At 37.9% G+C, this 26,874-nt stretch overlaps 2 protein-coding genes and 2 pseudogenes across 2 annotated transcripts in view; 3 read left to right on the top strand and 1 right to left on the bottom strand.

Annotated features, from left to right (window-relative positions):
• The window catches only part of LOC112667130 (olfactory receptor 6C4-like), a 158,681-nt gene that overhangs the window by 15,126 nt on the left and 116,681 nt on the right, over positions 1-26,874 (top strand). The gene's annotated exons all lie outside the window — the stretch shown is intronic.
• Positions 9,353-10,291, top strand: LOC112667287 (olfactory receptor 6C75-like). Its single transcript, XM_025458888.2, has one exon. The coding sequence runs from the start codon at positions 9,353-9,355 to the stop codon at positions 10,289-10,291; it is 939 nt and encodes a 312-aa protein (XP_025314673.1).
• LOC112667264 (glyceraldehyde-3-phosphate dehydrogenase-like) lies at positions 13,322-14,222 on the bottom strand (annotated as a pseudogene).
• LOC112667263 (glyceraldehyde-3-phosphate dehydrogenase-like) lies at positions 24,108-25,069 on the top strand (annotated as a pseudogene).

Raw genomic sequence — 26,874 nt, 5'->3', positions numbered from 1 at the left:
TCAGCATTTGTGCTCCTTGGTATCTACCCAGCTGATTTGAAAACTTGTGTTCACATGAAATTCAAGGGATATTTGGTGGTGGAACTAATCTTAATAGTATTACTGTGGTGGATCCTTGGCACTATGCATCTGTCAGAGCCCGTAGACCTTCAAGACACAAATAATGAATACTCACATATTCACATTTTTAAAACTTAGGAAGTCAGGGGATACATGGAAGAAATGGAGGCTGTGGTCACAGAATCACACTGCATTACAAATATACGACATAATTTTAATGAAGAGAATGAAGAGAAAGCTGCTGGCCTAAGTAACTTTAAAAAACAGCTTTCTGGCTGGAAAATAGAAAAATAAATACACAAGGAACAGCGCATAGACACTGCACTCTGGTTGGTAATGTCGTTTCTCAGCGAGAGATAGGGTTACAGTCATGAAGCTTGAGTGGGTACATCCTGGAAGGAACAAGAAAATGCATGGCCAGTGGTGGCCACCGTCACATTTCTCACTGTTGAAATAGGAGGTTACAAACCAGCAAAGGAGACCGCGAGGATGAATCATGTGATACAGGATTAGAGTTGGGGACATTGGTATGAACTCATCTTTAGCATTGATGCAGATGAGCAGATGCAGAGATAATGACAGATTTTATGTAAACACACGTGTGTGGGGGTCGTTTGTTGAGAGTCTAGAGGCAATGACACCTCAGTAGCAACCAATACACCTAGCAACGTGATTCTGGTTTCTGATCACATTCTCCAGCCAAAGGAAGCAGGTTGATTGCACAAATGGCTGATGCTAGGGTTGCGCAGGGGACATTCAAGATGATTGTGAAGAATCTTCCAGTGTCAGACAGTAGGGGAGTCCTTAAAACATAAAGAAAAACATTGAGCATTTTGAAAGGACACAGGCATCAAATTGAAAGAGGTCCAATAACCCAAGGTGGAAGCATTTGAGCATAAAATAAAGAACATGGTATTCTATGATAACTCAAAATGTAAGATACATATCAAGTCCACCATACATAATAATTTGAGAAATAAAGAAATCAGAGGAGACAAATTTTCTGTACAGAATAATTCCCAATAATCTATGTAGATACCTTCCAACCTCAAGAGAGTGGGCTTAGCCGCCCGAGTCTGAGATGCCCTAGGTGAAGTGCTGGCAGAGGGTTACGGAAGCTATGAAGATACTTTGATAATGAAGGAACCTGGAAAACACTACCTTGGCCCGATGACCACAGTTTATGTCATCCTGTTGCATCCTGTTGATAGTATGAATTTGCTGGTATGGGGTGACAAAAAGGCCCCTTTTTCTCTGTGATTTTTCTTCTCAGAACCCACACTCCATTTAAGGACTTTATCCCTTGAGTTTCTTTGGTTTCTACCCAATTATACAGCTGCTTCTCTAGTCTTTTGATCCACTCAGTTTAGGGGGATAAAAGCATCAAAGGAAGCCAAATGGAAGGACATTCTGTCAAATACTTGATCAGGGTTCCTCAAAACATAAGGTCATCCAAACAAGACCATTGTGAGGAAATTGTCTGAGTCAAGAGATGCCTGGGAGAGATGAGAATTAATGCTGTATCCTGGATAGAATCCTGGAAGAGCAGAAGGACATGTAGAGGAAAAAATGTCTGTGAAATCTGAATTAAGTGTGGAGTTTAGTTAGTGGTAATATCCCATCCTCGCTTCCTTGGTTGTGGCAAATATACCGTAGGGATGCAGGGTGCTAACAATGTAGGAAGCTTGACAACGGATATGTAGTAGTGCTCTGTACTCTCTTTGTTGTTTTTTTCTGTAAATATAGAACTACCATAAAAGAAAAAGTTTATTTCAATAATGAGGGGCTCCTGTCTGGCTAAGTCAGTAGGCATGCAACTTGTGATTTGGGGGTTGTGAGTTCAAGCCCCAAATTCAGAATAGAGCTTATGGATTAGATAGAGAGATGATAGATAGATAAATGTAATAAACATATCCTTAGGAAGGGGAAATTAACACCAGGCATATTAGATTAAAAAAATATCAGTACAGCCCTCTACTTTGAGAGCCAACCCCAACATACCTCTTCTGAAGCATGTATTTCTGCTTCTGACACCCAGCAATCAATCTCGGGACTGTCAAAATCAAAAACAAAATAAAAACCCTCCAACTCTATCTTAAAAAGAGAAAAATATTATGCACTTCCTGCATTCAGAACGAAGTCAGAATTTTTGGATGATATCTACATGTTTCTGTAATTGCATTAGGCTCCTACCTTGACATATTAGCGTCTGTGGAATAGATGGTAAATTTAACTGCCATTTACAGATACGGTGAATAGAAGGAAAAATGAAGAGGAAAGAAGATATATGGCACAACAAATAATGAAAATTAGTAATTTAAAAAAAGATTTTATGTAGCTGAGAGAGAGAGAGAGAGAGAGCGCATGAATGGGGGGAAGGGCAGAGGGAGAGGGAGAAGCAGACTCCCCGCTGAGCAGGAAGCCTGACCTGGAGCTGGATCCCAGGACCCTGGGTCATGACCTGAGCCTAAGGCAGATGCTTATAGTTTTCCAGAGTTGGAACGATAGATTCAGTTTTCTAAGGAAGACCTGAAATGGTGATATTTAAACTTTCTCCATTCCTCATTTTAATTTTCATAATTAAAATTTTTTATTGGGATCCCTGGGTGACTCAGCGGATTAGCACCTGCCTTCGGCCCAAGGCCTGATCCTGGAGACCCGGAACTGAGTCCCAGGTCGGGCTTCCTGCATGGAGCCTACTTCTCCCTCTGCCTACGTCTGTGCCCCTCTCTGTCTCTCTGTCTCTCATGAATAAATAAATAAAATCTTTAAAAAACTTTTTTATTACTTGAAAATTACTACAAGATTCATCCTTTTTCCCTATTTTTTTTTTTTTTACTACTACATACACTAGCTATGCAAGTTTGAAGGCTCTCTCCCCCAAGTTAAATCCCATACGAGGTGGAAGCTTCATATCTATGATTCTGAACCAAATGAGCAGATGAGGTCGTATCCTACTATAAAGCTGAAGAACTTAATCAATATTTGTGCTTTGGGAAAAGCTTATTATATGTCTTCATGGGAGTCTGACTTCAGATATTTTCAGGAAAAACAGGTAGAATTTTTTTATTACTTTTGAATCCGTTACAGTCGTGTCATAGAAAATGAATGATAAAAAATAGTGTAACTAAAAGATAAAATTAATAAATAGTTAATAATTAAATTTGAAACCTGTCTCTGGGGGCATATGGATGGCTCCATCAGTCAAGCAGCCGACTTTTGTTTTCTGCTCAGGTCACGGCCTTGGGGTCATAATATTGAGCCCCACATTGGGCTCTGCACTTGGCATGGGGTCTGCTTAGGGTCTTTCCCTCTTCCTCTCCTTCCCCCTCTGCTCCTCACCCCACTCATGTGTGCCGTCTCTATTAAATAAATAATTAAATAAATAATCTTTAAAAACCTGTCTCTGATTATGTTACATAACTTCACTTCAAAGAAAAAATATTTATACAGATATTCGGAAACATTGTTTTAATGCAGACTCAATCTATAGTAGACATCAAGCAATCCAAGTTTTTCTTATAATGTCGTGACTTCTCTCAGCTTCTTAGGAGCATTCCCAGCATCACCAGCAGCACTTAATGTGCATTCCATGCACATATTTATTCGGGGTTTATGGTACTGCACCAAAAACCTTGAGAACTACTCAAGAACTGCAAGATTTCACTTTTTTGGGTGATAAGCAATTTCCAGGATAGACGAACAACTCCCACTGAGATATTAGGGTCCCATGGCCTTTTAAGCAGTTACAACTGGAGCTCAACACAATAGCAACAGGAGGTGGCAAGGAACGTTATCAGAGCCCAGTATGACGTACAGTGATATAGAGTATGATCCACAGTTCATCTTACACAATTGGGATTTAATACTACATCATTACATCTGCTTACATTCCCCTCCATTTTAAGTGGTGCCACTATAGTCTGCAAGTGTTTGTGTAAGTTTTGGTAAATTTTAACATTTTTAAAATGTTCTTATATAAATTCCAAGTTAATATGTAGTGTAATATTAGTTCCAGGTGTACAGTATAGTGTTTCAACACTTCCATACCTCACCCGGTGCTCATCACAACAAATACACTCCTTCATCTCCTATTTAATCACTTATTTAATCCATTCTCTACCCATCTCCATTCTAACTCAGTCAGAGAAAGACAAATACCAAATGATTTCACTCCTGTGGACAAAACAAATGAGCAAAGGGAAAAATTTTAACTTTTTACAGTATATCTGTGTATCTTTAACAATAGTAAATGATAGAATAGTGTCTACATATATTATATGCATTCATGACGTACCTAATGTTTTCTTTTTTTATATATTTATAAGCTACAGTATTTCTACATTATTGCAAATTATTGCAATTCTCCAAAATAATTTTCAATGTGTTTTTTTAAAAAAATCTGCATGTAAATGGAATTGTTCAGTTGAAACCCATGCTATCAAGGGTCAGCTGTATTCGTTTGGGGTACTTTACTGGTTTGCATAGTGCCCATCAAAAATTCATGTCCATTGGAAACCGATAGATAAACCTCATGTAGAAATGGGATATTTGCAGGTGTTATTAAAGAGCAGAGTGCACTACCAATAAGCATCTTTGGCATAAGGATTATTTTGAGCTGGATACTTTAGAAATGGCAGAAAACTCAGTAGAGTTCATCTTTCGTAAGACATTGACATTTATAAGGGAAATCTAGATTAGCGATGGTGTCTCTGTACCTCTCTGTACCAGGAAGTGGAGGATGACCAGAGCTCTACAAAAATTTTATCAAAGGAGAAGGTAGCAACTTCAGTCTGCATCACAACCATACCCTCTGCACTGTGCTTCTCCTTATAACTTCCTATAACTGGGTCCTCCCCATCCCACATCTTCCTATGACAGTAGCTGAAGAAGTTTTCTAAGATAGTGAGGTAGTGGCCTTGGGCCATTTTGGGGAGTTCCTCAGACTTCCTGGATCTCTTCCATGTACACAGGAGGTATACATGTTATTAAACTTATTTTTCTTTTGAGGGCGCCTCTTGTGGCTCAGGAGGTTAAACATCCCACCCTTGATTTCACCTCAGGTCATGATCTCAGGGTCTTGAGATCCAGCCGCATGTGGGGCTATAGCTGCATGCTGGGCATGGAGCCAGCTTGAGGTTCTCTCTCTCTCCCTGTCTCTGTGACCCTCCCTTCTGATCCCCGCATGCGTGCACACGAGCTTTTTAAAAAGCAACAACAACATAAACCCAAAAAACTTGTTTGTTTTTCTCTTGTTAATCTGTCTTTTATTATAGAAGATGGTCTCACTCAAAAAACCCAGAAAAGTAGAGGGAAAATTTTCTTTCCTTCTCTACATAATCAAATTAGGATGATGTCGGATACATTAAACCAATTTTTCCTGCATCTATGTTAAATAACAGGTTCACTGTAATGTATTATTTTAACTAATATTTTGGCCTACACACAAACATCAGATAAATAGAATTGCAAAAATGTTTGTAATGAAACATGAATATGTTTATGGCACCTTATTCAAATTATAGAGTTTTATCAGGAATAGATTAATACACTGTTAATTTAAAATAGCTGCTCTGTTTTAACAGTCTCCCTCTGCGACTCTGCATTAGGTTGTCATGTACCTTGAGAAACTTCATGACTCCCCCCAAAAAAACAGTAAAAATATCTCAAAATCTTTGTTCAGATAGTATCTATCATTTTCAGGTCATTAAATAATCCTAAATTTCATTTAATCTAATGTATTTATATGTCTTATGTAATTCCCTGATTAAGTAGCAACTAAATATAAGTCTCAAATAATGAATGTAAAAGGGTATAATACGTGTCATTTCAGATCAATGCAGTGAGAAATAAGATGATACAGATGGGAAGGGTGGGATATTGCTTCAGTTGGACATGAAATAAAGAATCTGCAATTTCAAAAATAAATCTCACATTTTTCTGCAAGTGAAAATCATGCAAAAAAATTGTCTTTATCATCTCTGTATTCTCAGAACCTGAGTTTGAACCCAACACATAACACGCACCTAAAAAGTAGTTAATATGGGACACGTGGGTGGCTTAGTGATTGAGCATCTGCCCTCAACTCAGGTCATAATCCCAGGATCCTTGGGGACCTTGGGAGAACCTCCACACAGGAAGCCTGCTTCTCCCTCTGCCTCTGTCTCTGCCTCTCTTTGTGTCTCTCATGAATAAAAAATAAAATCTTTTTTTAAGAAATATAAAAAATAAAGTGTACTTATTGAAGAAAATAAAATTTTTAAAAAATAAAGTAATTATTTTATGAATAATGGTAATAATTCTAATCATGATCAAGATTACTATATCATCATTCAGTAGAAAAATGTGAAACCATAAAGACAAGCCTCACATCTCTTATGGTGTAGAATGATGGAGACCTCAGCCTCAGTCTATATCAACACGGTGAATTCTTAATATTTTCCCTAAGATTGGAGAAACACCCACTGATCACAACTTGGTCTGTTGCCCTCAGAAATTGCTAACCCCTATTACCCCGTTACTAAGTTTCTTCTTGTGAATTTACAAAATATTAGAAAAGTGTAAATGCTTCTAGGAGAACTTGGGTGGCCAGTAGTTGAGCGTCTGCCTTCAGCCCAGGTCATGACCCCGGGTCCTGGATCGAGTCCCACTGGGTCCCCACAGGGAGCCTGCTTCTCCCTCTGCCTGTATCTCTGCCTCTCTCTGTGTCTCCCATGAATGAATAAGTAAAATCCCAAAAGAAAAAGTTTAAATGATTCTATATATTTTTCTGTTCTAATTTCAGGCCAATCTCACCTAAGTATTCTATTCTAAACTGTGTACTACTTTGGGCCGTAGTTTAGTGCCCGTGTCCTGAGAACACCAGTCACCATAGTACCTTCTGTTTATTCATTCATCTAATCCCCCTGAGTCCATTGTGAATGGAGCAGATAAAATTAGGCCTAGCCTGAATAACAGCACTAAGATCACATCATTCTGTCCACTAAACTTGGAAAGACAATATGTTAGCCTTGTTTCAACTATAGCTTATTTCATTTTAAGTATCAATATAATACTTTTTATAAATGACGGCAGCTAGGTTATGCTAGACCTCAGATCCTTAGAGAAATTTGGGCTGATGGACAGTAATGGGCTAATACCCCTTTTATAAGCACAATAGAGGAGCTCTTGGAATTATTTTTTATGATCAATATTTTGGGTATTTGGTTAGAAACATAAAATGACAGAAGAGAAACAGATTGCAAAGGCTTTTGAAATATCCCAAGCGATAATGTTTAAATAAATCAAGGAAACAACATTGACTAAACCAGGCATATTTACCATAAAAGTAAGTATGTCCTTAACAGTATCTTAGAGCAATATATTTTTTTGCTTTTATACTATATGTTTATGCTTTATATAAATATACACAATTGTGCACAATGCTAAATATGAATAAAATTGAACCACACAATTTATATGGAATATACAAATGAAGAAAAGATTTAAACTACTTCAATCTTTTTGACATTTCTGTTTTTAGACACAGATATTTTGTGATTGATAGAACCACATATTCATGATGTTTTGTTTTCATCTAGATATGCTTAGATACCTTTTAATAGTCATGTAAATATCAATTTCAGGACACAAACTGTATTATTTTTGTGCAAGATTCCAAACAATTTAATTCATATATCTTAACACTGAATAGATATTCTTTATACTTTCGTTTGACATGGTGTGACTTTATACTTAGTAAAGGTTAGCTTCCATCATGTAAAGGCAGAAGCCAAAAAGATCCTTATCTGATAGCCACAAAGAGGTAGACACAGATGATGGAAAGTAAGAATCATTCCTGTGGCACTGAGGCAGGTGAAAGATTTTAGTAAGTTCATTAACATCTTAAATTAATTGGCTAATCCTCAGAAAATATTATTCCTTATGAAAGCTGTGAAACTGCTGAAGGATAGAGAAAACAACGGAGACATTTCAGCCTGTCCAGGCTTTCTGGATAAAGTATGTTTAAAATGAGTGAAATGAGTCAATGGGAGAAGGACAAACATTATATGTTCTCATTCATTTGGGGAATATAAATAATAGTGAAAGGGAATAGAAGGGAAGGGAGAAGAAATGGGTAGGAAATATCAGAAAGGGAGACAGAACATAAAGACTCCTAATGAACTAGGGGTGGTGGAAGGGGAGGAAGGCAGGGGGTGGGGGTGAATGGGTGACCGGCACTGAGGGGGGCACTGGACGGGATGAGCACTGGGTGTTATTCTGTATGTTGGCAAATTGAACACCAATAAAAAATAAATTTATTATTTAAAAAAAAGGGAAAAATGGTCTTAGATGAGAGCACATCTAAAGCTTTTATGGAAAGTAATAACATTGAACAGGAAAAACAAACAAATCCTGAACAACACCCAGGGTTTTGTTAAAGCCAAACAGAAAATAAAAAATAATAGTACCTTTGGCCTCCCAAAACGTAGCCTGAATGTTGAACTATTCCCTTTTATCATCCCTCAAGAAAGAAAGGACAATGTGCGAAGAAGTACCTGAGTTATTTGAGAAATAAGGAAGAACATTAAGAGTTTACAAAAACAAAATTAGGACTTCAAATAAAAATACTGCTTTATATAGGAGAATGTCATGATAGGTAAAGAGATAAGTAAAAAAATACATAAGAAAAACATATTAACATCTTAGAAGAGACTATTAGAACAGCTTAGTCATGAACACTAGAACGTCTTAGGGTAGAGCCATGGAATTAGATTAACTGTGTCCGTATACTGTTATCAGGGACACTTTACCGGGTGCGCAAGTGAGTGGTCTCTGTAGATTGCAGAAGTTTGAATAGGGAAATAGAAAGAAATTTTTAGCCAAAGGAGAAAAAAAAATAAAAATCTGAAGAGGAAAGCAACAACAAAAAGTACCTTCAAAGAGTATGATGGGATGCTGGGAGCAAGCTCATGGTTTTATTAAAGGAGGTTTGGGTCTCAGAGGTTTTAATCTCCTTTTTCATGCTTTCAGGAATATCCTGAAATATTCAGAAGATAGATTTATAAAGAGATATGTGAAAATAAAACTAAAGAAATATAGAAACAATGAACCAACATATGATACCATAAATAAATTTAGAAGTATTTTGTCTCTTTTTAGTACAAAACCATTTTCCCTTAATGCAAAAGACAGCAATGGTTTTTGAAATGTGTGTGTGCACGCTTGTGTGTGTGCCAGTTTCTTTTCTGTCTCATTTTTTTGCATCTATTTTCAGCTAAAACAGAGAATAGCATCAGAAAGAAGGAAAATCATGAGAAATCACACAAAGGTAACAGAGTTTATTCTTCTCGGGTTGACCGATGACCCAAAGTGGCAGGTTGTACTTTTCATATTTCTCCTGGTCACCTACATGTGCAGTGTGACTGGGAACCTGGTCATTATCTTCCTCACCCTTACGGATCCCCACCTGAAGACTCCAATGTATTTCTTCCTTCGAAACTTCTCATTCCTAGAAATGTCATTCACGTCTGCCACAATTCCCAGATTCCTTGTCACTGTTGTGACGGGAGACAGAACCATTTCCTACAATGACTGTCTGGCTCAGGTATTTTTCGTCATCTTATTGGGGGTGACAGAGTTTTACCTCCTGACCGCCATGTCCTATGACCGCTACGTGGCCATCTGCAAACCTCTGCATTACATGACCATCATGAGCACCAGAGTCTGCATCCTCCTTGTCTTTAGCTCATGGCTTGCAGGATTCCTGGTCATCTTTCCACCTGTAATTCTGATGCTGAAGTTGGATTTCTGTGCCTCCAATATAATCGATCATTTTGTCTGTGACTCTTCACCAATTCTACAGCTTTCTTGCACAAACACTCACTTTCTAGAACTCATGGCATTTGTTTTAGCGGTGGTAACGCTTATGGTCACCTTAACCCTAGTTATGCTCTCCTACACACACATCATCCGCACAATTCTGAGAATTCCTTCCACGAGTCAAAGGAAAAAAGCCTTTTCCACGTGTTCCTCCCACATGATAGTAGTCTCCCTCTCTTATGGCAGCTGCATCTTCATGTACATCAAGCCTTCTGCAAAGGAAAGGGTGAGTTTAAACAAAGGCGTAGCTGTGATCATTACCTCAGTGACTCCCCTCCTCAATCCTTTCATATATACCTTAAGAAACCAGCAGGTGAAGCAAGCCTTCAAGAACATGGTCCACAGAATAGTCTTTTCTTCATATAAATGAATGTCATTATGCAAAAATGTATAGATACCCCTGAAACCAGAGCGGAAGGGAAATCCTTGGATTTTACTACGTAAATTCTTGAAACCCTTCATTTCGTTCTTTCACTTAAACATTCTTCTATATCATTAATGTCTCTTTTTCTTATTAGCTGAAAGTCAGGTCTTATCTATTTTAACTTATATAGAAAATGGCCAGTCTTCACCTGTGTCACTGAAATTTAGATGTCAATAACCTTTATTGTTTCTCATATCAAAGCAAGGTAGCTTATATATTCATACAAATAATCCATATTGCTGTACTATAAGAAGCTTACTTGAAGCCACAGACAAATATAAATTTTATTTTATATGCACTAAGTAAAAATGTGTATTTTAACTAATATCTCTAAAATTTCTCCTTATCACTAAGAAAAGAAAGTCTTTTGCTGAAGATTTCCCTATTTTGCCAATCATGTTAAAAGGGAAACTGTAGACTATAAAGGAAAAATAAGCTATCCTGATAAAATTCATTTTTATAGTCAGATAATTTCCATTGTTAAAAACCGGTCTTTTCCACTGACATGAAGAAAAATGACAAACTTAGACTCCGGGATGCAATGAGATGTAGCCTTCAGAGAGTATCTTGGAAATGATGACATATGACTTATTAGCTTTCCTCATCAGAAAATATCCATACTGTCTTTATCCTTCCATTGCCCCTTTCACAGCAGGTCGTACCTCCCTCACTCTTACTCAGGAGAATGACTCTTGCAGGTAACGGTTAAAATGCGTCCAAGTCTGGTTCCTGTAGTCAGTGAGCCCCTCAGCAGCAATGAATCACTAAACCAAATTGTTTGTCTTGGGACAATAGTTAGGAGTCTTACTACACAGTAAGTGGACTTGGTTTTTCATCTTAATTTCCTACATGGTCTGATATAGATGTTAAAGTGAAGAGCTCACCATCCATAGTCTTTTCTGGTTGCTCATAGACAAGACTGTCTGAGCACTCACCTGTTTCTTATCATTTTACGTTAATGGAATAAGTTACATTTTTTCCAAAGAGATATAACACAATAAAACCAGAAAGTGAAAGTTAAATAATTTATTGGATTATAAATTCTTTAATGGAGCAATTTGTAAAGAAACAAAATAATACAAGCTTGATTTTCCAGGGCTATACCAAGGAAGCAGAAGTGCAAAATAAAAAATCAGGAATGTGGAAAAGAATATGCAAATGTCAACTAAATGAATATATACTATATGTGTGGTATATATGATAGCGATACAGGAAGACAGGATAGAGAAGGGGGAAAATAAGAAGGTAAAGGAAAGTTGATCTTCTTGATTGACAAAAACTTCCCTGAGGAAATTGATTCTAACATTCACATTGTCAGAAAAATCCCTATAAATCTTTCCAAAACAAATATTAAATGTTTAAATTGAAATATTATTTTACAGTGTTATGAAATCATGAATTTTTACTGCAAATGTAATTTTGGTGAGAAAAGTATCATATATGTTGGAGCTCATGGTATTAGAGGCTTTCAAAAAGTATTTCTGCTCATATTTCACACTCACACTAATATTTCAAAAATACATTTCCTTGTTTTAAAGTACTAAGCAGTTTATAAATAAGCATTAATAATATTTTCTTAAGGAATCCACTGATTACATAGCTATTGATTTGTAGCATTTTTTTTAATTTATTTTTTATTGGTGTTCAATCTACCAACATACAGAATAACATGCAGTGCCCGTCACCCATTCACTCCCACCCCCCGCCCTCCTCCCCTTCCACCACCCCTAGTTCGTTTCCCAGAGTTAGCAGTCTTTACGTTCTGTCTCCCTTTCTGATATTTCCCACACATTTCTTCTCCCTTCCCTTATATTCCCTTTCACTATTATTTATATTCCCCAAATGAATGAGAACATATAATGTTTGTCCTTCTCCGACTGACTAGCATTTTTAATGAGGGGCGAGTATTCCGAGTTGAGAGGAATATACAATATGAATGAGGCACAAGGTTATATCATTAACCATGTTACCAGAGTTCACAATCTAATGGGCTATGGCTTTAGCAAACAAATAAATGACTGAATGGATGAATAAGCAGTTGGCTCTGGCAATAATAAAAATAAACCATTTTTAGTACCATCTCTTTCTCTCCAGATTCCTAAGGTGTCAATCTCACTGCTATGTGCCTTGTTAGGTTCCGTTTTCCAGAAGATATGGATCCACAAAGTATTTATGTCTCCTGTGGTTTCACTGGCATTCCACGTCTACAGTCTTTAATATTGAAAAATAGGATGAAACCAACAGCAATTTACTTGGACAAATTTCAAAAAAGGACCAACGTTCTTATAACTCTATTATTTAAAAAAGGAAGAGAAAAAGGAAAAATCATTAAAACATCAGAACAATTCTCCAAAGGATCTTAGATATAGGCATAGCTAGCTATACACACACATATGTATATGCATCTTCTATGTATAGAAATATTATAAGTATCTATTTATTTAGGATTTCATTTATTTACTTGAGACTGGGGAGATGGGCAGAGAGAGAGAGGGAGAAGCAGACTCCCCACTCACCAAGGAGCCCAATGCAGGGCTTGATCCCAGGACCCCAGGACTATGACCTGAACCAAAGGCAGACGCTTAACCAACCGAGTCACACAGGCACCCTATACCTATTTGTAGTTAAGTGTATGCATATAACATATATGAATCCATAGACACACATATTTGTGTTTGTGTGTATAGAATCCCAAACATTTTAGAACTTGAATTAAATCTTTATATAATATTTGAGACAGTATGTGTACTTGCACACATGTGTTTCTGTCAGAGTACAGCATACTTTATTGATGGTACAAGTCACAATAGGGCTCCCTGAGCTCCACTCTGTCTTCAAGGGGTCTGGATAGAAACTGTTTAGAGATCAGGAGATTCTCAGTGTGTTAGGGGATGAGTTGGGGCAAGGACTCTCCAGCAGCTGAGGGCCTCTCACTTATTCTTATGCTGTCAGTGGGGCTGGTGGTCCAGGGGGTTCTTACTCTTTGCAGGCCACGTGGGCCATAATGTCCAATATCCTGTTGCTGTAGCCAATTCATTATGGCACCAGGAAATGAGCTTGGTAAAGTCACCATTGAGGGCAGTGCCAGTCCCAGCATCAGAAGTAGAAGAGTGGGTGTCACTGTTAAAGTCACAGGAGATAACCTGGTTCTCAGTGCAGCCTAGGATGTCCTTGAGGGTGCTCTATGTTGCCTACTTCACCACTTTCTTGATGTCATAATTTTTAGCAGCTTTCTCCAGGCAGCAAGATAGATGCATCACTGACCCGTTGAGCGTGGGGACATGAAAGACCATGCCAGCGAACTTCCCATTTGGCTAGGGATGACCCTGCCCACAGCTTTGACAGTGCCAGTAGAAGCAGGGATGATGTTTTGGGCAGCTCCTCAGCTACCACACCATGTCCTCCCAGGAGGGCCAGTTATGGTTTCTGGGTAACAATGATGACATGGACTGTGGTCATGAGTCCCTTCATGCTGCCAAAGTGGTCATAAATGACCTTACTCAGAGGAGACAAAAATTGGAGGTATTTCTGACAACCTGGAGGGAATTGTCATACTTCTCATGGTTCACACTCCTCACAAACATGGAGGCATCAGAAGAATGATGGGTATAGATGATGACTCTCTTGGTGCCATGCTTCACACGAGCCCCAGCCTTCTCCATGGTCATGAAATGAATTCAGCAGCAGTACCACCCCATTTGATGTTGGCGGGTTAGCTGGAGACAGGCTTTCCATTGATAACAATTTTCTTATTCCCAGTATTGACTGTGGCATTGCTATTGCTATGGGTGGACTCATACTGGGACATGTAGATCATGTGGTTGAGGTCAATGAAGGTGTCATTGATGGCAACAATATCCACTTGGCCATAGTTCAATTAGCCCTGGTGACCAGGTGCCCAATTATGTCTTAGTCGGGTTACTCCAACCTTCACCATGTCTCTGAGACCTGGCACCACACGAGAAGATGTGGCTTTCTGCCAGATGTGAAGGAACAGACACACAGTGCATGCACGTACTTTTGAGATGAATTAGAGATTTTAGTACAAGGGATGTTTCACTTCCAAATAAGGAGAGGAACTACTCATCTGCATATTCAATAAGTCAGACATTGGCATGACCATAGTAACCACATAAATACCCCCCTTTTCACCCCCTTGCTGAAGTCTAATATTAAAAATTACCATTCCCAATTTCAGAAACAACTCCTAAAAGTGTTTCCAAGCATCAGCCTCCATTGTCATCCAGTAACAAGTAGGCATAGAAGGCTTTTAGCATAGAGAAAAATAACTGTGAGTAAAACCATATGAAAATTATCTTTCTCTGATTGACTTATTTCACTCCTCATAATACCCTCCAGTTCCATCCATGTTGAAGTAAATATAGGTATTCATCCTTTCTGATGGCTGAGGATTATTCCATTGTATGTATATATACATATATATACATATATATTATGTTATTATATATAACACCAAATATTCCTTATCTTTTCCTCTGTCGAAGGACACCATAGCTCCTTCCACTGTTGGGCTAGTAATGAGTGCATATGATGAGATGAACACTGGGAGTTATACTACATGTTGGCAAATTGAATTTAATAAAAAAAAATAAAATAAAAAAAGAAAAATTCCTCTAGTTGCAATGCATACAATAGGTTGAAGGCAAATCAGGGTTTGCAAGGTTAAATCAAACAAACAAAAAATAACAAGATCCCTTTAGTAGATGTATGGATAAATAAACTTTGGTTTATTTGGTACATCTAGACAAGAAATAATTAGGAATATTAGAGCAAAGAAGAAATCATTTAAGGGGAAAATATAAAAACACTGGAAGTAAAAAAAGAAAATATCTGAAAAAACACTATCATCCAGCACATGTAAAAGTAAAAAAGAAAGGTCAAAGGAAAGAAGGAGAGAAAAGAAAGGAGAAAAAGGGAAAAGAAAATTTAAAAAGAAAGAAACAAGTAAAAGAGAATAAAAGGAAAACCAACTTCTGAAAAATCATGAATCTGGAACAAAGTATGAAAGACCACTTGGCAATTTCAGTTCTTAACACACACACACACACACACACACACACACACACACACGGTGTTTACTTAAATAATAAATATTAAGCCATGACACAAAGAATAATGTAATCATGAAAACAATACTAAAAAGTAAAAGGAAACAAGAATATAAGAAAAAATTGTAAAGACTAATAATACAAGAAAGTTGCACAAAGATATAAACTAAGATAGAAGAACAAGTCAAATGAATAAAAACTCCCAACATTCTGATGTTATGTCATTTCTAAGCTGTAATTAATGGAGCACACATAAAGGAGCTTCTTCAACATTCAGAATGATTTTAAATGTCAGGGAATGATTTAATAGATGTGGAAAACAAATAATAGAGAGTTTACAATGTTGGAGGTCAGTGTGCGGCAGTAGAGAAAGTAAGCAATGGAAAGGAGGAGAAGACACAGACACCTCCCAGGAGTAGGGGGAACAAGCACACTATAATTACAAAATAGATAGATCACAGATGATAGGCAGATGCTAGATAAATGATGGATGATAGAAAGGCAAAGAGATACACAGAAAAATCATATGTTAAACTATGATGAACAATGTGTAACAGTTATGGAAAAACAAAAACTAGAGATAAAAGTGATCAGATTGAATTGAGAAAAGCAATTAAAATGAATGATTGGTAACCTCAGTTTAATTTTAAAAAAACATTGGGGGCCTCTGGGTGGCTCAGTCGGTTAAGCATCGGCCTTAGGCTCAGGTCATGACCCAGGGTCCTGGGATCCAGCCCCAGGTCAGGCTTCCTGCTCAGTGGGGAGTCTGCTTCTCCCTCTCTCTCTGCCCTTCCCCCCATCATGCTCGCTCTCTCTCTCTCAGCTATATAAGATCTTTTTTAAAATTACTAATTTTCATTATTTGTTGTGCCATATATCTTCTTTCCTCTTCATTTTTCCTTCTAATCACGGTATGTGTAAGTGGCAGTTAAATTTACCATCTATTCCACAGACGCTAATATGTCAAGGTAGGAGTCTAATGCAATTAGAGAAATATGTAGATATCACCCAAAAATTCTGACTTCGTTCTGAATGCAGGAAGTGCATAATATTTTTCTCTTTTTAAGAAAGAGTTGGAGGGTTTTTATTTTGTTTTTGATTTTGACAGTCCCGAGATTGATTGCTGGGTGTCAGAAGCAGAAATACATGTTTCAGAAGAGGCATGTTGCGGTTGGCTCTCAAAGTAGTAGGCTGTATTGATTTTTTTTTAAATCTAATATGCCTGGTGTTAAATTCCCCTTCCTAACGAAATGTTTATTACATTTATCTATCTATCATCTATCTATCTATCTATCTATCTATCTATCTATCTATCATCTATCTATCTATCTATCTATCATCTATCATCTATCTATCTATCATCTATCCATCATCTATCTAATGCATAAGCTCTATTCTGAATTTGGGGCTTGAACTCACAACCCCCAAATCACAAGTTGCATGCCTACTGACTTAGCCAGACAGGAGCCCCTCATTATTGAAATAAACTTTTTCTTTTATGGTAGTTCTATATTTACAGAAAAAAACAACAAAGAGAGTACAGAGCACTACTACATATCCGTTGTCAAGCTTCCTACATTGTTAGCACCCTGCATCCCTATGGAATATTTGCCACAACCAAGGAAGCGAGGATGGGATATTACCACTAACTAAACTCCACACTTAATTCAGATTTCACAGACATTTTTTCCTCTACATGTCCTTCTGCTCTTCCAGGATTCTATCCAGGATACAGCATTAATTCTCATCTCTCCCAGGCATCTCTTGACTCAGACAATTTCCTCACAATGGTCTTGTTTGGATGACCTTATGTTTTGAGGAGCCCTGATCAAGTATTTGACAGAATGTCCTTCCATTTGGCTTCCTTTGATGCTTTTATCCCCCTAAACTGAGTGGATTGAAAGACTAGAGAAGTAGCTGTATAATTGGGTAGAAACCAAGGAAACGCGAGGGATGAAGTCCTTAAATGGAGTGTGGGTTCTGAGAAGAAAAACCACAGAGAAAAAGGGGCCTTTTTGTCACCTCATACCGGCAAATTCATACTATCAACAGGATGCAACAGGATGACATAAACTGTGGTCATCAGGCCAAGGTAGTGTTTTCCAGGTTCCTTCATTATCAAAGTATCTTCACAGCTTCCGTAACCCTCTGCCAGCACTTCACCTAGGGCATCTCAGACTCGGGCGGCTAAGCCCACTCTCTTGAGGTTGGAAGGTATCTACATAGGTTATTGGGAATTCTTCTGTACAAAAAATTTTTCTCCTCTGATTTCTTTTCAAATTATGATGTATCGTGGACTTGATATGTATGTTACACTTTGAGTTATCATACAATACCAGGTTCTTTATTTTATGTTCAAGTGTTTCCACCTTGGGTCATTGGACCTCTTTCAATTTGATGCCTGTGTCCTTTCAAAATGCCTCATGATTTTCTTTATGTTTTAAGGACTCTCCTACTGTCTGGCACTGGAAGATTCTTCAGGATCATCTTGAATGTCCCCTGTCCAACCCTAGCATCAGCCATTTGTGCAATCAATCTGTTTCCTTTGGCTGGAGAATGTGATCAGAAACCAGAATTACGTTACTAGGTGTACTGGTTGCTACTGAGGTGTCATTGCCTCTAGACTCTCAACAAACACCCCCACACATGTATGTTTACATAAAATCTGTCATTATCTCTGCATCTGCTCCTCTGCATCAATGCTAAAGATGAGTTCATACCAATGTCCCCAACTCTAATCCTGTATCACACGATTCATCCTCGCCGTCTCCTTTGCTGATCTGTAACCTCCTATTTCAACAGTGAGAAATGTGACGGTGGCCACCACTGGCCATGCATTTTCTTGTTCCTCCTGGGACGTACCCACTCAAGCTTCATGACTGTAACCCTATCTCGCTGAGAAACGACATTACCAACCAGAATGCAGTGTCTATGCGCTGTTCCTTGTGTATTTATTTTTCTATTTTCCAGCCAGAAAGCTGTTTTTTAAAGTTACTTAGGCCAGCAGCTTTCTCTTCAGAATCTTCCTTAAAATTATGTCGTGTATTTGTAATGCAGTGTGATTCTGTGACCACAGCCTCCATTTCTTCCACGGATCCCCTGAATTCTTAAGTTTTAAAAATTTCTGTATGCAAGTATTCATTATTTGTGTCTTGAAGGTCTACAGGCTCTGACAGATGCATAGTGCCAAGGATCCACCACAGTAGTACTGTTAAGATTAGTTCCACCACCAAATATCCCTTGGATTTCAGGTGAACACAAGTTTTCAAATCAGCTAGGTAGATACCAAGGAGCACAAATTCTGGTTTACCAAAAATGTCTATTTTTATTTTTTTTTTATTTTTTTTATTTTTTTTAATTTATTTTTTAAAAATGTCTATTTTTAAGTAATAAGGAGCTGCCGCACTGTCTGCTTTATTCTTTTCCACCCTCATGAGTGATAAATGAGAGTTCCTATTGCTCTACACCTCACCAATACTGAGTATTATCAAGTTTTGGATTGAAGCTATCTTATAGGTGTACCGTCCATTTTGAACATTCCATTTTTTTGTGGTATATTATATATAAATAATCTCTCCTCTCTCCTTCACTTGTCTCCATGACCAGGGCTCTCTACCTCCACACGATTGTGATCCACTTCTCTCCAAAATCATATCTCTGCACCTCCTACCTTACACAATGTGGCCTCTTCTCTCCCTCGAGTTGTGCAACTTTTCCGCGAGCTTTCAGATCGAGTGCTAGGGTATTCAGAATGACCTGATTTTACCTAGCTGTGCAGGGGGTGAGGCAAGCCTAGGCTCCTCCTCCTCCTCCATCTTTGCTCATTCCTTCCTATCACTATTGGTGACAACTTTTAATCAGCTCCATTTCTAGTTATCAAATCTCTGTAATAACTTTATTTTCCTTTATAAAAAATAATACTTCTAATCTAATACTTGAGATAATCCTCACATTCATCCTGTTTTTCTTTCTTTTCATGGCTACAGTGATCATTCGAATTTAGAGCCTATCATCTCAATGAATATAAATTTTTAAATCCTGTATGATTATCTTCTCAGCATTCATATTTTCAAGTTTCCAGATATCTGTTTTCTAAAACACTATTTTAATTGTGTCATTCTTTTCTTAAGAGAAAAGATTGTACTTATTTATTGTGAGACTCTGAGGCTCCTTCCACAGTTTGGCTATTGTGGACATTGCTGCTATAAACATCGGGGTGCAGGGACCCCGGCGTTTCACTGCATCTGTATCTTTGGGGTAAATCCCCAGCAGTGCAATTGCTGAGTCAGAGGTCAGTTCTATTTTTATCTCTTTGAGGAACCTCCACACAGCTTTCCAGAGTGGCTGCACCAGTTCACATTCCCATCAACAGTGCAGAGGGTTCCCCTTTCTCCACATCCTCTCCAGCATTTGTTGTCTCCAGTCTTGTTAATTATCCCCATTCTCACTGGTGGGATCTCATTGTGGTTTTGATTTGTATTTCCCTGATGGCAAGTGATGCAGAGCATTTTCTCATGTGCGTGTTGGCCATGTCTATGTCTTCCTCTGTGAGATTTCTGTTCATGTCTTTTGCCCATTTCATGATTGAATTGCTTGTTTCTTTGCTGTTGAGTTTAATAAGTTCTTTATAGATCCTGGATACCAGCCCTTTATCTGATACGTCATTTGCAAATATCTTCTCCCATCCTGTAGGTTGTCTTTGAGTTTTGTTGACTGTTTCTTTTGCTGTGCAGAAGCTTCTTATCTTGATGAAGTCCCAATAGTTCATTTTTGCTTTTGTTTTCTTGCCTTCATGGATGTATCTTGCAAGAAATTGCTGTGGCCAACTTCAAAAAGGGTGTTGCCTGTGTTCTCCTCTAGGATTTTGATGGAATCTTGTCTCACATTTAGATCTTTCATCCATTTTGAGTTTATCTTATCTTATCTGTATGGTGTAAGAGAATGGTCCAGTTTGATTCTTCCGCATGTGGATGTCCAATTTTCCCAGCACCATTGATTGAAGAGACTGTCTTTTCTCCAGGGGATAGTCTTTCCTGCTCTGTCAAACATTAGTTGACCATAGAGTTGAAGGTGCGTTTCTGGATTCTCTCTTCTCTTCCATTGATTTCTGTGTCTGTTTTTGTGCCAGGACCACACTGTCTTGATGACCATAGCTTTGCAGTACAACCTGAAATCTGGCATTGTGATGCCCCCCAGCTATGATTTTCTTTTTCAATATTCCCCTGGCTATTCGGGGTCTTTTCTGATTCCACACAAATCTTAAGATGATTTGTTCCAACTCTCTGAAGAATGGCCATGGTCTTTTGATAGGGATTGCATTAAATGTGTAAATTGCCCTGGCTCACATTGACATTTTCCCCAATATTAATTCTTCCAATCCATGAGCATGGACTGTTTTTCCATCTCTTTGTGTCTTCCTCAATTGCTTTCAGAAGTGTTCTGTAGTTTTTACTGTATAGGTCCTTTACCTCTTTCGTGAGGTTTATTCCTAGGTGTCTTATGCTTTTGGGTGCAATTGTCAATGGGATTGACTCCTTAATTTCTCTTTCTTCAGTCTTTTGTTAGTGTATAGAAATGCCATTGATTTCTGGGCATTGATTTTGTATCCTGCCACGCTACCAAATTGTTGTATGAGTTCTAGCAATCTTGGGGTGGAGTCTTTTGGGTTTTCTATGTAGAGTATCATGTCATCTGCGAAGAGGGAGAGTTTGACTTCCTCTTTGCCAGTTTGAATGTCTTTTATTTATTTTGTTGCCTGTTTGCTTAGGCTATGACTTCCAGTACTATGTTGAATAGCAGTGGTGAGAGTGGACATCCCTGTCTTATTCCTGATCTTAGGGGAAAGGCTCCCAGTGCTTCCCCATTGAGAATGATATTTGCTGTGGGCTTTTCGTAGATGGCTTTTAAGATGTTGAGCAATGTTCCCTCTATTCCTACACTCTGAAGAGTTTTGATCCGGAATGGAGGCTGTATTTGTCAAATGCTTTCTCTGCATCTCTTGAGAGGATCCTATAGTTCTTGTTTTTTCTCCTGCTGATATGATGAATCCCATGGATTGCTTTACGAGTGTTGAACCAGCCTTGTGTCCCGGGGACAAATCCCCCTTGGTCATGGTGAATAATCTTGTTAATGTATTGTTGGATCCTTTTGGCTAGTATCTTGTTGAGAATTTTTGCATCTATGTTCATCACGGATATTGGTCCATAATTCTCCTTTTTTGTGGGGTCTTTGTCTGGTTTTAGAATAAAGGTGATGTTGGCCTCATAGAACGAGTTTGGAAGTACTCCATCTCTTTCTATCTTTCTGAACAGTTTGAGTAGTATAGGTATGTTTCTTCTTTAAACGTTTGATAGAATTTCCCTGGGAAACCATCTGGCCCTGGACTTTTGTGTCTTGGGAGTTTTTTGATGACTGCTTCAATTTCCTCCCTGGTTATTGGCCTGTGAGAGTATAAGGCCTGGGGTATAAGCTGAGGAAGAGAGAACCTCAAGCCGACTCCATGGAGAGCTGAGCATGGAGCCTGACATGGGGCCTTATCCCATAATACTGAGATCATGACCCTAGCCAAATCAATGCCCAACCTGCTGAGCCACCCAGGCATTGCCATGTCATTCTTTTCTAAGAGATTTTGTAAGTTCTCAATTTATATTTAGCAAATTAGGCTTTCTACTACTCTCCAAACTATAACCTCATGAAATTGATGGGCTGCCTCACTCTGCATCCATTCACCTTGCTCTGTCTAGGGTTAGCACACTGATGTGAATTATCCTCAATTTTCTCTCCTTGAGTCTAGTTCTAAATCCTACCAACATCTAAGATTTAGTTCATATCTCTCCAAGTGATACAATTGTTTGCTATAGTAGCCAATTTTGGCACTATTTCTTCACATGCTTTTTCAATACAATTATAGTTATCCTCATATATTGTAGTATCTAAGCATATTTTCATTATCTCATGCATATCATTTGACATTCCCAGCTGGATTTTCTGCTGTCTTAAGATGGAATGAATATCTCTGTAAGGCCCTATAGCATTTATTCCAATTAGGGTGCATTATGGATGCTCATTCATTTATTGATTGAATAAATTTGTATCTCCTTATTCTAAAATAATACCAGTAACTTGCAACAAAAGTAGTGAAAGACATTTTGACAAAAGTAGTATCAAACATTTTTCTAAATATTTTTACACAGACTGCATTATTTGTTTTTCAAATCAATTTTACCAACTGAATATTTGTTTTCCACATCTATTAAATCATTCCCTGACATTTAAAATCATTCTGAATGTTGAAGAAGCTCCTTTATGTGTGCCCCATTAATTACAGCTTAGAAATGACATAACATCAGAATGTTGGGAGTTTTTATTCATTTGACTTGTTCTTCCATCTTAGTTTATATCTTTGTGTAACTTTCTTGTATTATTAGTCTTTACAATTTTTTCTTATATTCTTATTTCTTTTAACTTTTTAGTATTATTTTCATGATTACATTGTTCTTTGTGTCATGGCTTAATATTTATTATTTAAGTAAACACCGTGTGTGTGTGTGTGTGTGTATATGTGTGTGTGTGTGTGTGTGTGTGTGTGTGTTAAGAACTGAAATTGCCAAGTGGTCTTTCATACTTTGTTCCAGATTCATGATTTTTCAGAAGTTGGTTTTCCTTTTATTCTCTTTTACTTGTTTCTTTCTTTTTAAATTTTCTTTTCCCTTTTTCTCCTTTCTTTTCTCTCCTTTCCTTTGACCGTTCTTTTTTGCTTTTGCGTGTCCTGGATGATAGTTATTTTTCGGATATTTTCTTTTTTTCTTCCAGTGTTTTTATATTTTCCCTTAAATTATTTCTTCTTCACTCTAATATTCCTAATTATTTCTTGTCTAGATGTACCAAATAAACCAAAGTTTATTTATCCATACATCTACTGAAGGGATCTTGTTATTTTTTGTTTGTTTGATTCAACCTTGCCAACCGTGATTTGTCTTCAACCTATTGTATGCATTGCAACTAGAGGAATTTTTCTTTTTTTAATTTTTTTTTTATTAAATTCAATTTGCCAACATGTAGTATAACTCCCAATGCTCATCTCATCATATGCCCTCATTACTAGCCCAACAGTGGAAGGAGCTATGGTGTCCTTCGACAGAGGAAAAGATAAGGAATATTTGGTGTTATATATAATAACATAATATATATGTATATATATGTATATATACATGCAATGGAAAATTACTCAGCCATCAGAAAGGATGAATACCTACTATTTACTTCAACATGGATGGAACTGGAGGGTATTATGAGGAGTGAAATAAGTCAATCAGAGAAAGATAATTTTCATATGGTTTTACTCACATGCAGTTTTTTTTCTCTATGCTAAAAGCCTTCTATGACTACTTGTTACTGGATGACAATGGAGGCTGATGCTTGGAAACACTTTTAGGAGTTGTTTCTGAAATTGGGAATGGTAATTTTTAATATTAGACTTCAGCAAGGGGGTGAGGATTGTGGTTACTATGATCATGCCAGTGTCTGACTTATTGAATATGCAGATGAGTAGTTCCTCTCCTTATTTGGAAGTGAAACATCCCTTGTACTAAAATCTCTAATTCATTTCAAAAGTACGTGCATGCACTGTGTGTCTGTTCCTTTACATCTGACAGAAAGCCACATCTTCTCGTGTGGTGCCAGGTCTCAGAGACATGGTGAAGGTTGGAGTAACCCGACTAAGACATATTGGGCACCTGGTCACCAGGGCTACTTTGATCTACGGCCAAGTGGATATTGTTGCCATCAATGACACCTTCATTGACCTCAACCACATGATCTACATGTCCCAGTATGATTCCACCCATAGCAATAGCAATGCCACAGTCAGTCCTGGGAATGAGAAAATTGTTATCAATGGAAAGCCCATCTCCATCTAGGCCGCCAACATCAAATGGGGTGGTACTGCTGCTGAATTCACTTCATGACTGTGGAGAAGGCTGGGGCTAGTGTGAAGCATGGCACCAAGAGAGTCATCATCTATACCCATCATTCTTCTGATGCCTCCATGTTTGTGAGGAGTGTGAACCATGAGAAGTATGACAATTCCCTCCAGGTTGTCAGAAATACCTCCAATTACTTGGCTCCTCTGGGTAAGGTCTTTCATGACCACTTTAGCAACATGAAGGGACTAATGACGACAGTCCATGTCATCATTGCCACCCAGAAACCATAACTGGCCCTCCTGGGAGGACATGGTGTGGTAGCTGAGGAGCTGCCCAAAACATCATCCCTGTTTCTACTGGCACTGTCAAAGCTGTGGGCAGGGTCATCCCTAGCCAAATGGGAAGTTCGCTGGCATGGTCTTTCATGTCCCCACGCTCAATGGGTCAGTGATGCATCTATCTTGCTGCCTGGAGAAAACTGCCAAAAATTATGACATCAAGAAAGTGGTGAAGTAGGCAACACAGAGCACCCTCAAGGACATCCTAGGCCACACTGAGAACCAGGTTGTCTCCTGTGACTTTAACAGTGACACCCACTCTTCTATTTCTGATGCTGGGGCTGGCACTGCCCTCAATGGTGACTTTACCAAGCTCATTTCCTGGTGCCATAATGAATTGGTTACAGGAATAGGATATTGGACATTATGGCCCATGTGGCCTCCAAAGAGTAAGAACCCCCTGGACCACCAGCCCCACTGACAGCATAAGAATAAGTGAGAGGCCCTCAGCTGCTGGAGAGTCCTTGCTCCAACTCATCCCCCAACACACTGAGAATCTACTGACCTCTACATGGTTTCTATCCAGACCCTTTGAAGACAGAGTGGGGACCAGGGAGCCCTATCTTGTCTTGTACCATCAATAAAGTATGCTGTACTCTGACAGAAACACATGTGTGCAAGTACAGATACTGCTCTCAAATATTATATAAAGATTTAATTCAAGTTCTAAAATGTTTGGGATTCTATACACACAAACACAAATATGTGTGTCTATGGATTCATATATGTCATATGCATATACTTAACTACAAATATGTATAGAGTGCCTGTGTGGCTCAGGTGGATAAGTGTCTGCCTTTGGTTCAGCTTATTGTCCTGGGGTTCTGGGATCAAGCCCTGCATTGGGCTCCTTGGTGAGTGGGGAGTCTGCTTCTCCCTCTCTCTCTCTCTGCCCATCTCCCCAGTCTCAAGTAAATAAATGAAATCCTAAATAAATAGATACTTATAATATTTCTATACATAGAAGATGCATATACGTATGTGTGTGTATAGCTAGCTATGCCTATATCTAAGATCCTTTGGAGAATTGTTATGATGTTTTAGTGATTTTTCTTTTTTCTCTTCCTTTATTAAATAATAGAGTTATAAAACATTGGTCCTTTTTTGAAATTTGTCCAAGTAAATTGTTGTTGGTTTCATCCTATTTTTCAATATTAAAGACTGTAGATGTGGAATGCCAGTGAAACCACAGGAGACATAAATACTTTGTGGATCCATATCTTCTGGAAAACGGAACCTAACAAGGCACATAGCAGTGAGAATGATACCTTAGGAATCTGGAGAGAAAGAGATGGTACTAAAAATGGTTTATTTTTATTATTGCCAGAGCCAACTGCTTATTCATCCATTCAGTCATTTATTTGTTTGCTAAAGCCATAGCCCATTAGATTGTGGACTCTGGTAACATGGTTAATGATATAACCTTGTGCCTCATTCATATTGTATATTCCTCTCAACTCGGAATACTCGCCCCTCATTAAAAATGCTACAAATCAATAGCTATGTAATCAGTGGATTCCTTAAGAAAATATTATTAATGCTTATTTATAAACTGCTTAGTACTTTAAAACAAGGAAATGTATTTTTGAAATATTAGTGTGAGTGTGAAATATGAGCAGAAATAGTTTTTGAAAGCCTCTAATACCATGAGCTCCAACATATATACTTTTCTCACCAAAATTACATTTGCAGTAAAAATTCATGATTTCATAACACTGTAAAATAATATTTCAATTTAAACATTTAATATTTGTTTTGGAAAGATTTATAGGGATTTTCACATCTTACTGACAATGTGAATGTTAGAATCAATTTCCTCAGGGAAGTTTTTGTCAATCAAGAAGATCAACTTTCCTTTACCTTCTTATTTTCCCCCTTCTCTATCCTATCTTCCTGTATCGCTATCATATATACCACACATATAGTATATATTCATTTAGTTGACACTTGCATATTCTTTTCCACATTCCTGATTTTTTCTTTTGCACTTCTGCTTCCTTGGTATAGCCCTGGAAAATCAAGCTTGTATTATTTTGTTTCTTTACAAATTGCTCCATTAAAGAATTTATAATCCAATAAATTATTTAACTTTCACTTTCTGGTTTTATTGTGTTATATCTCTTTGGAAAAAATGTAACTTATTCCATTAACGTAAAATGATAAGAAACAGGTGAGTGCTCAGACAGTCTTGTCTATGA

This window comes from Canis lupus, chromosome 27, assembly GCF_003254725.2.
Source record: "Canis lupus dingo isolate Sandy chromosome 27, ASM325472v2, whole genome shotgun sequence".
NCBI lineage: Eukaryota > Metazoa > Chordata > Mammalia > Carnivora > Canidae > Canis > Canis lupus.
Note: the sequence above shows the minus strand (reverse complement) of the source record. Positions and strands in the feature narration are given on the sequence as shown.

Bases quoted from the DNA above. Each gene is read 5' to 3' on its own strand.
- LOC112667287 (XM_025458888.2), top strand. From the start codon at position 9,353: ATGAGAAATCACACAAAGGTAACAGAGTTTATTCTTCTCGGGTTGACC.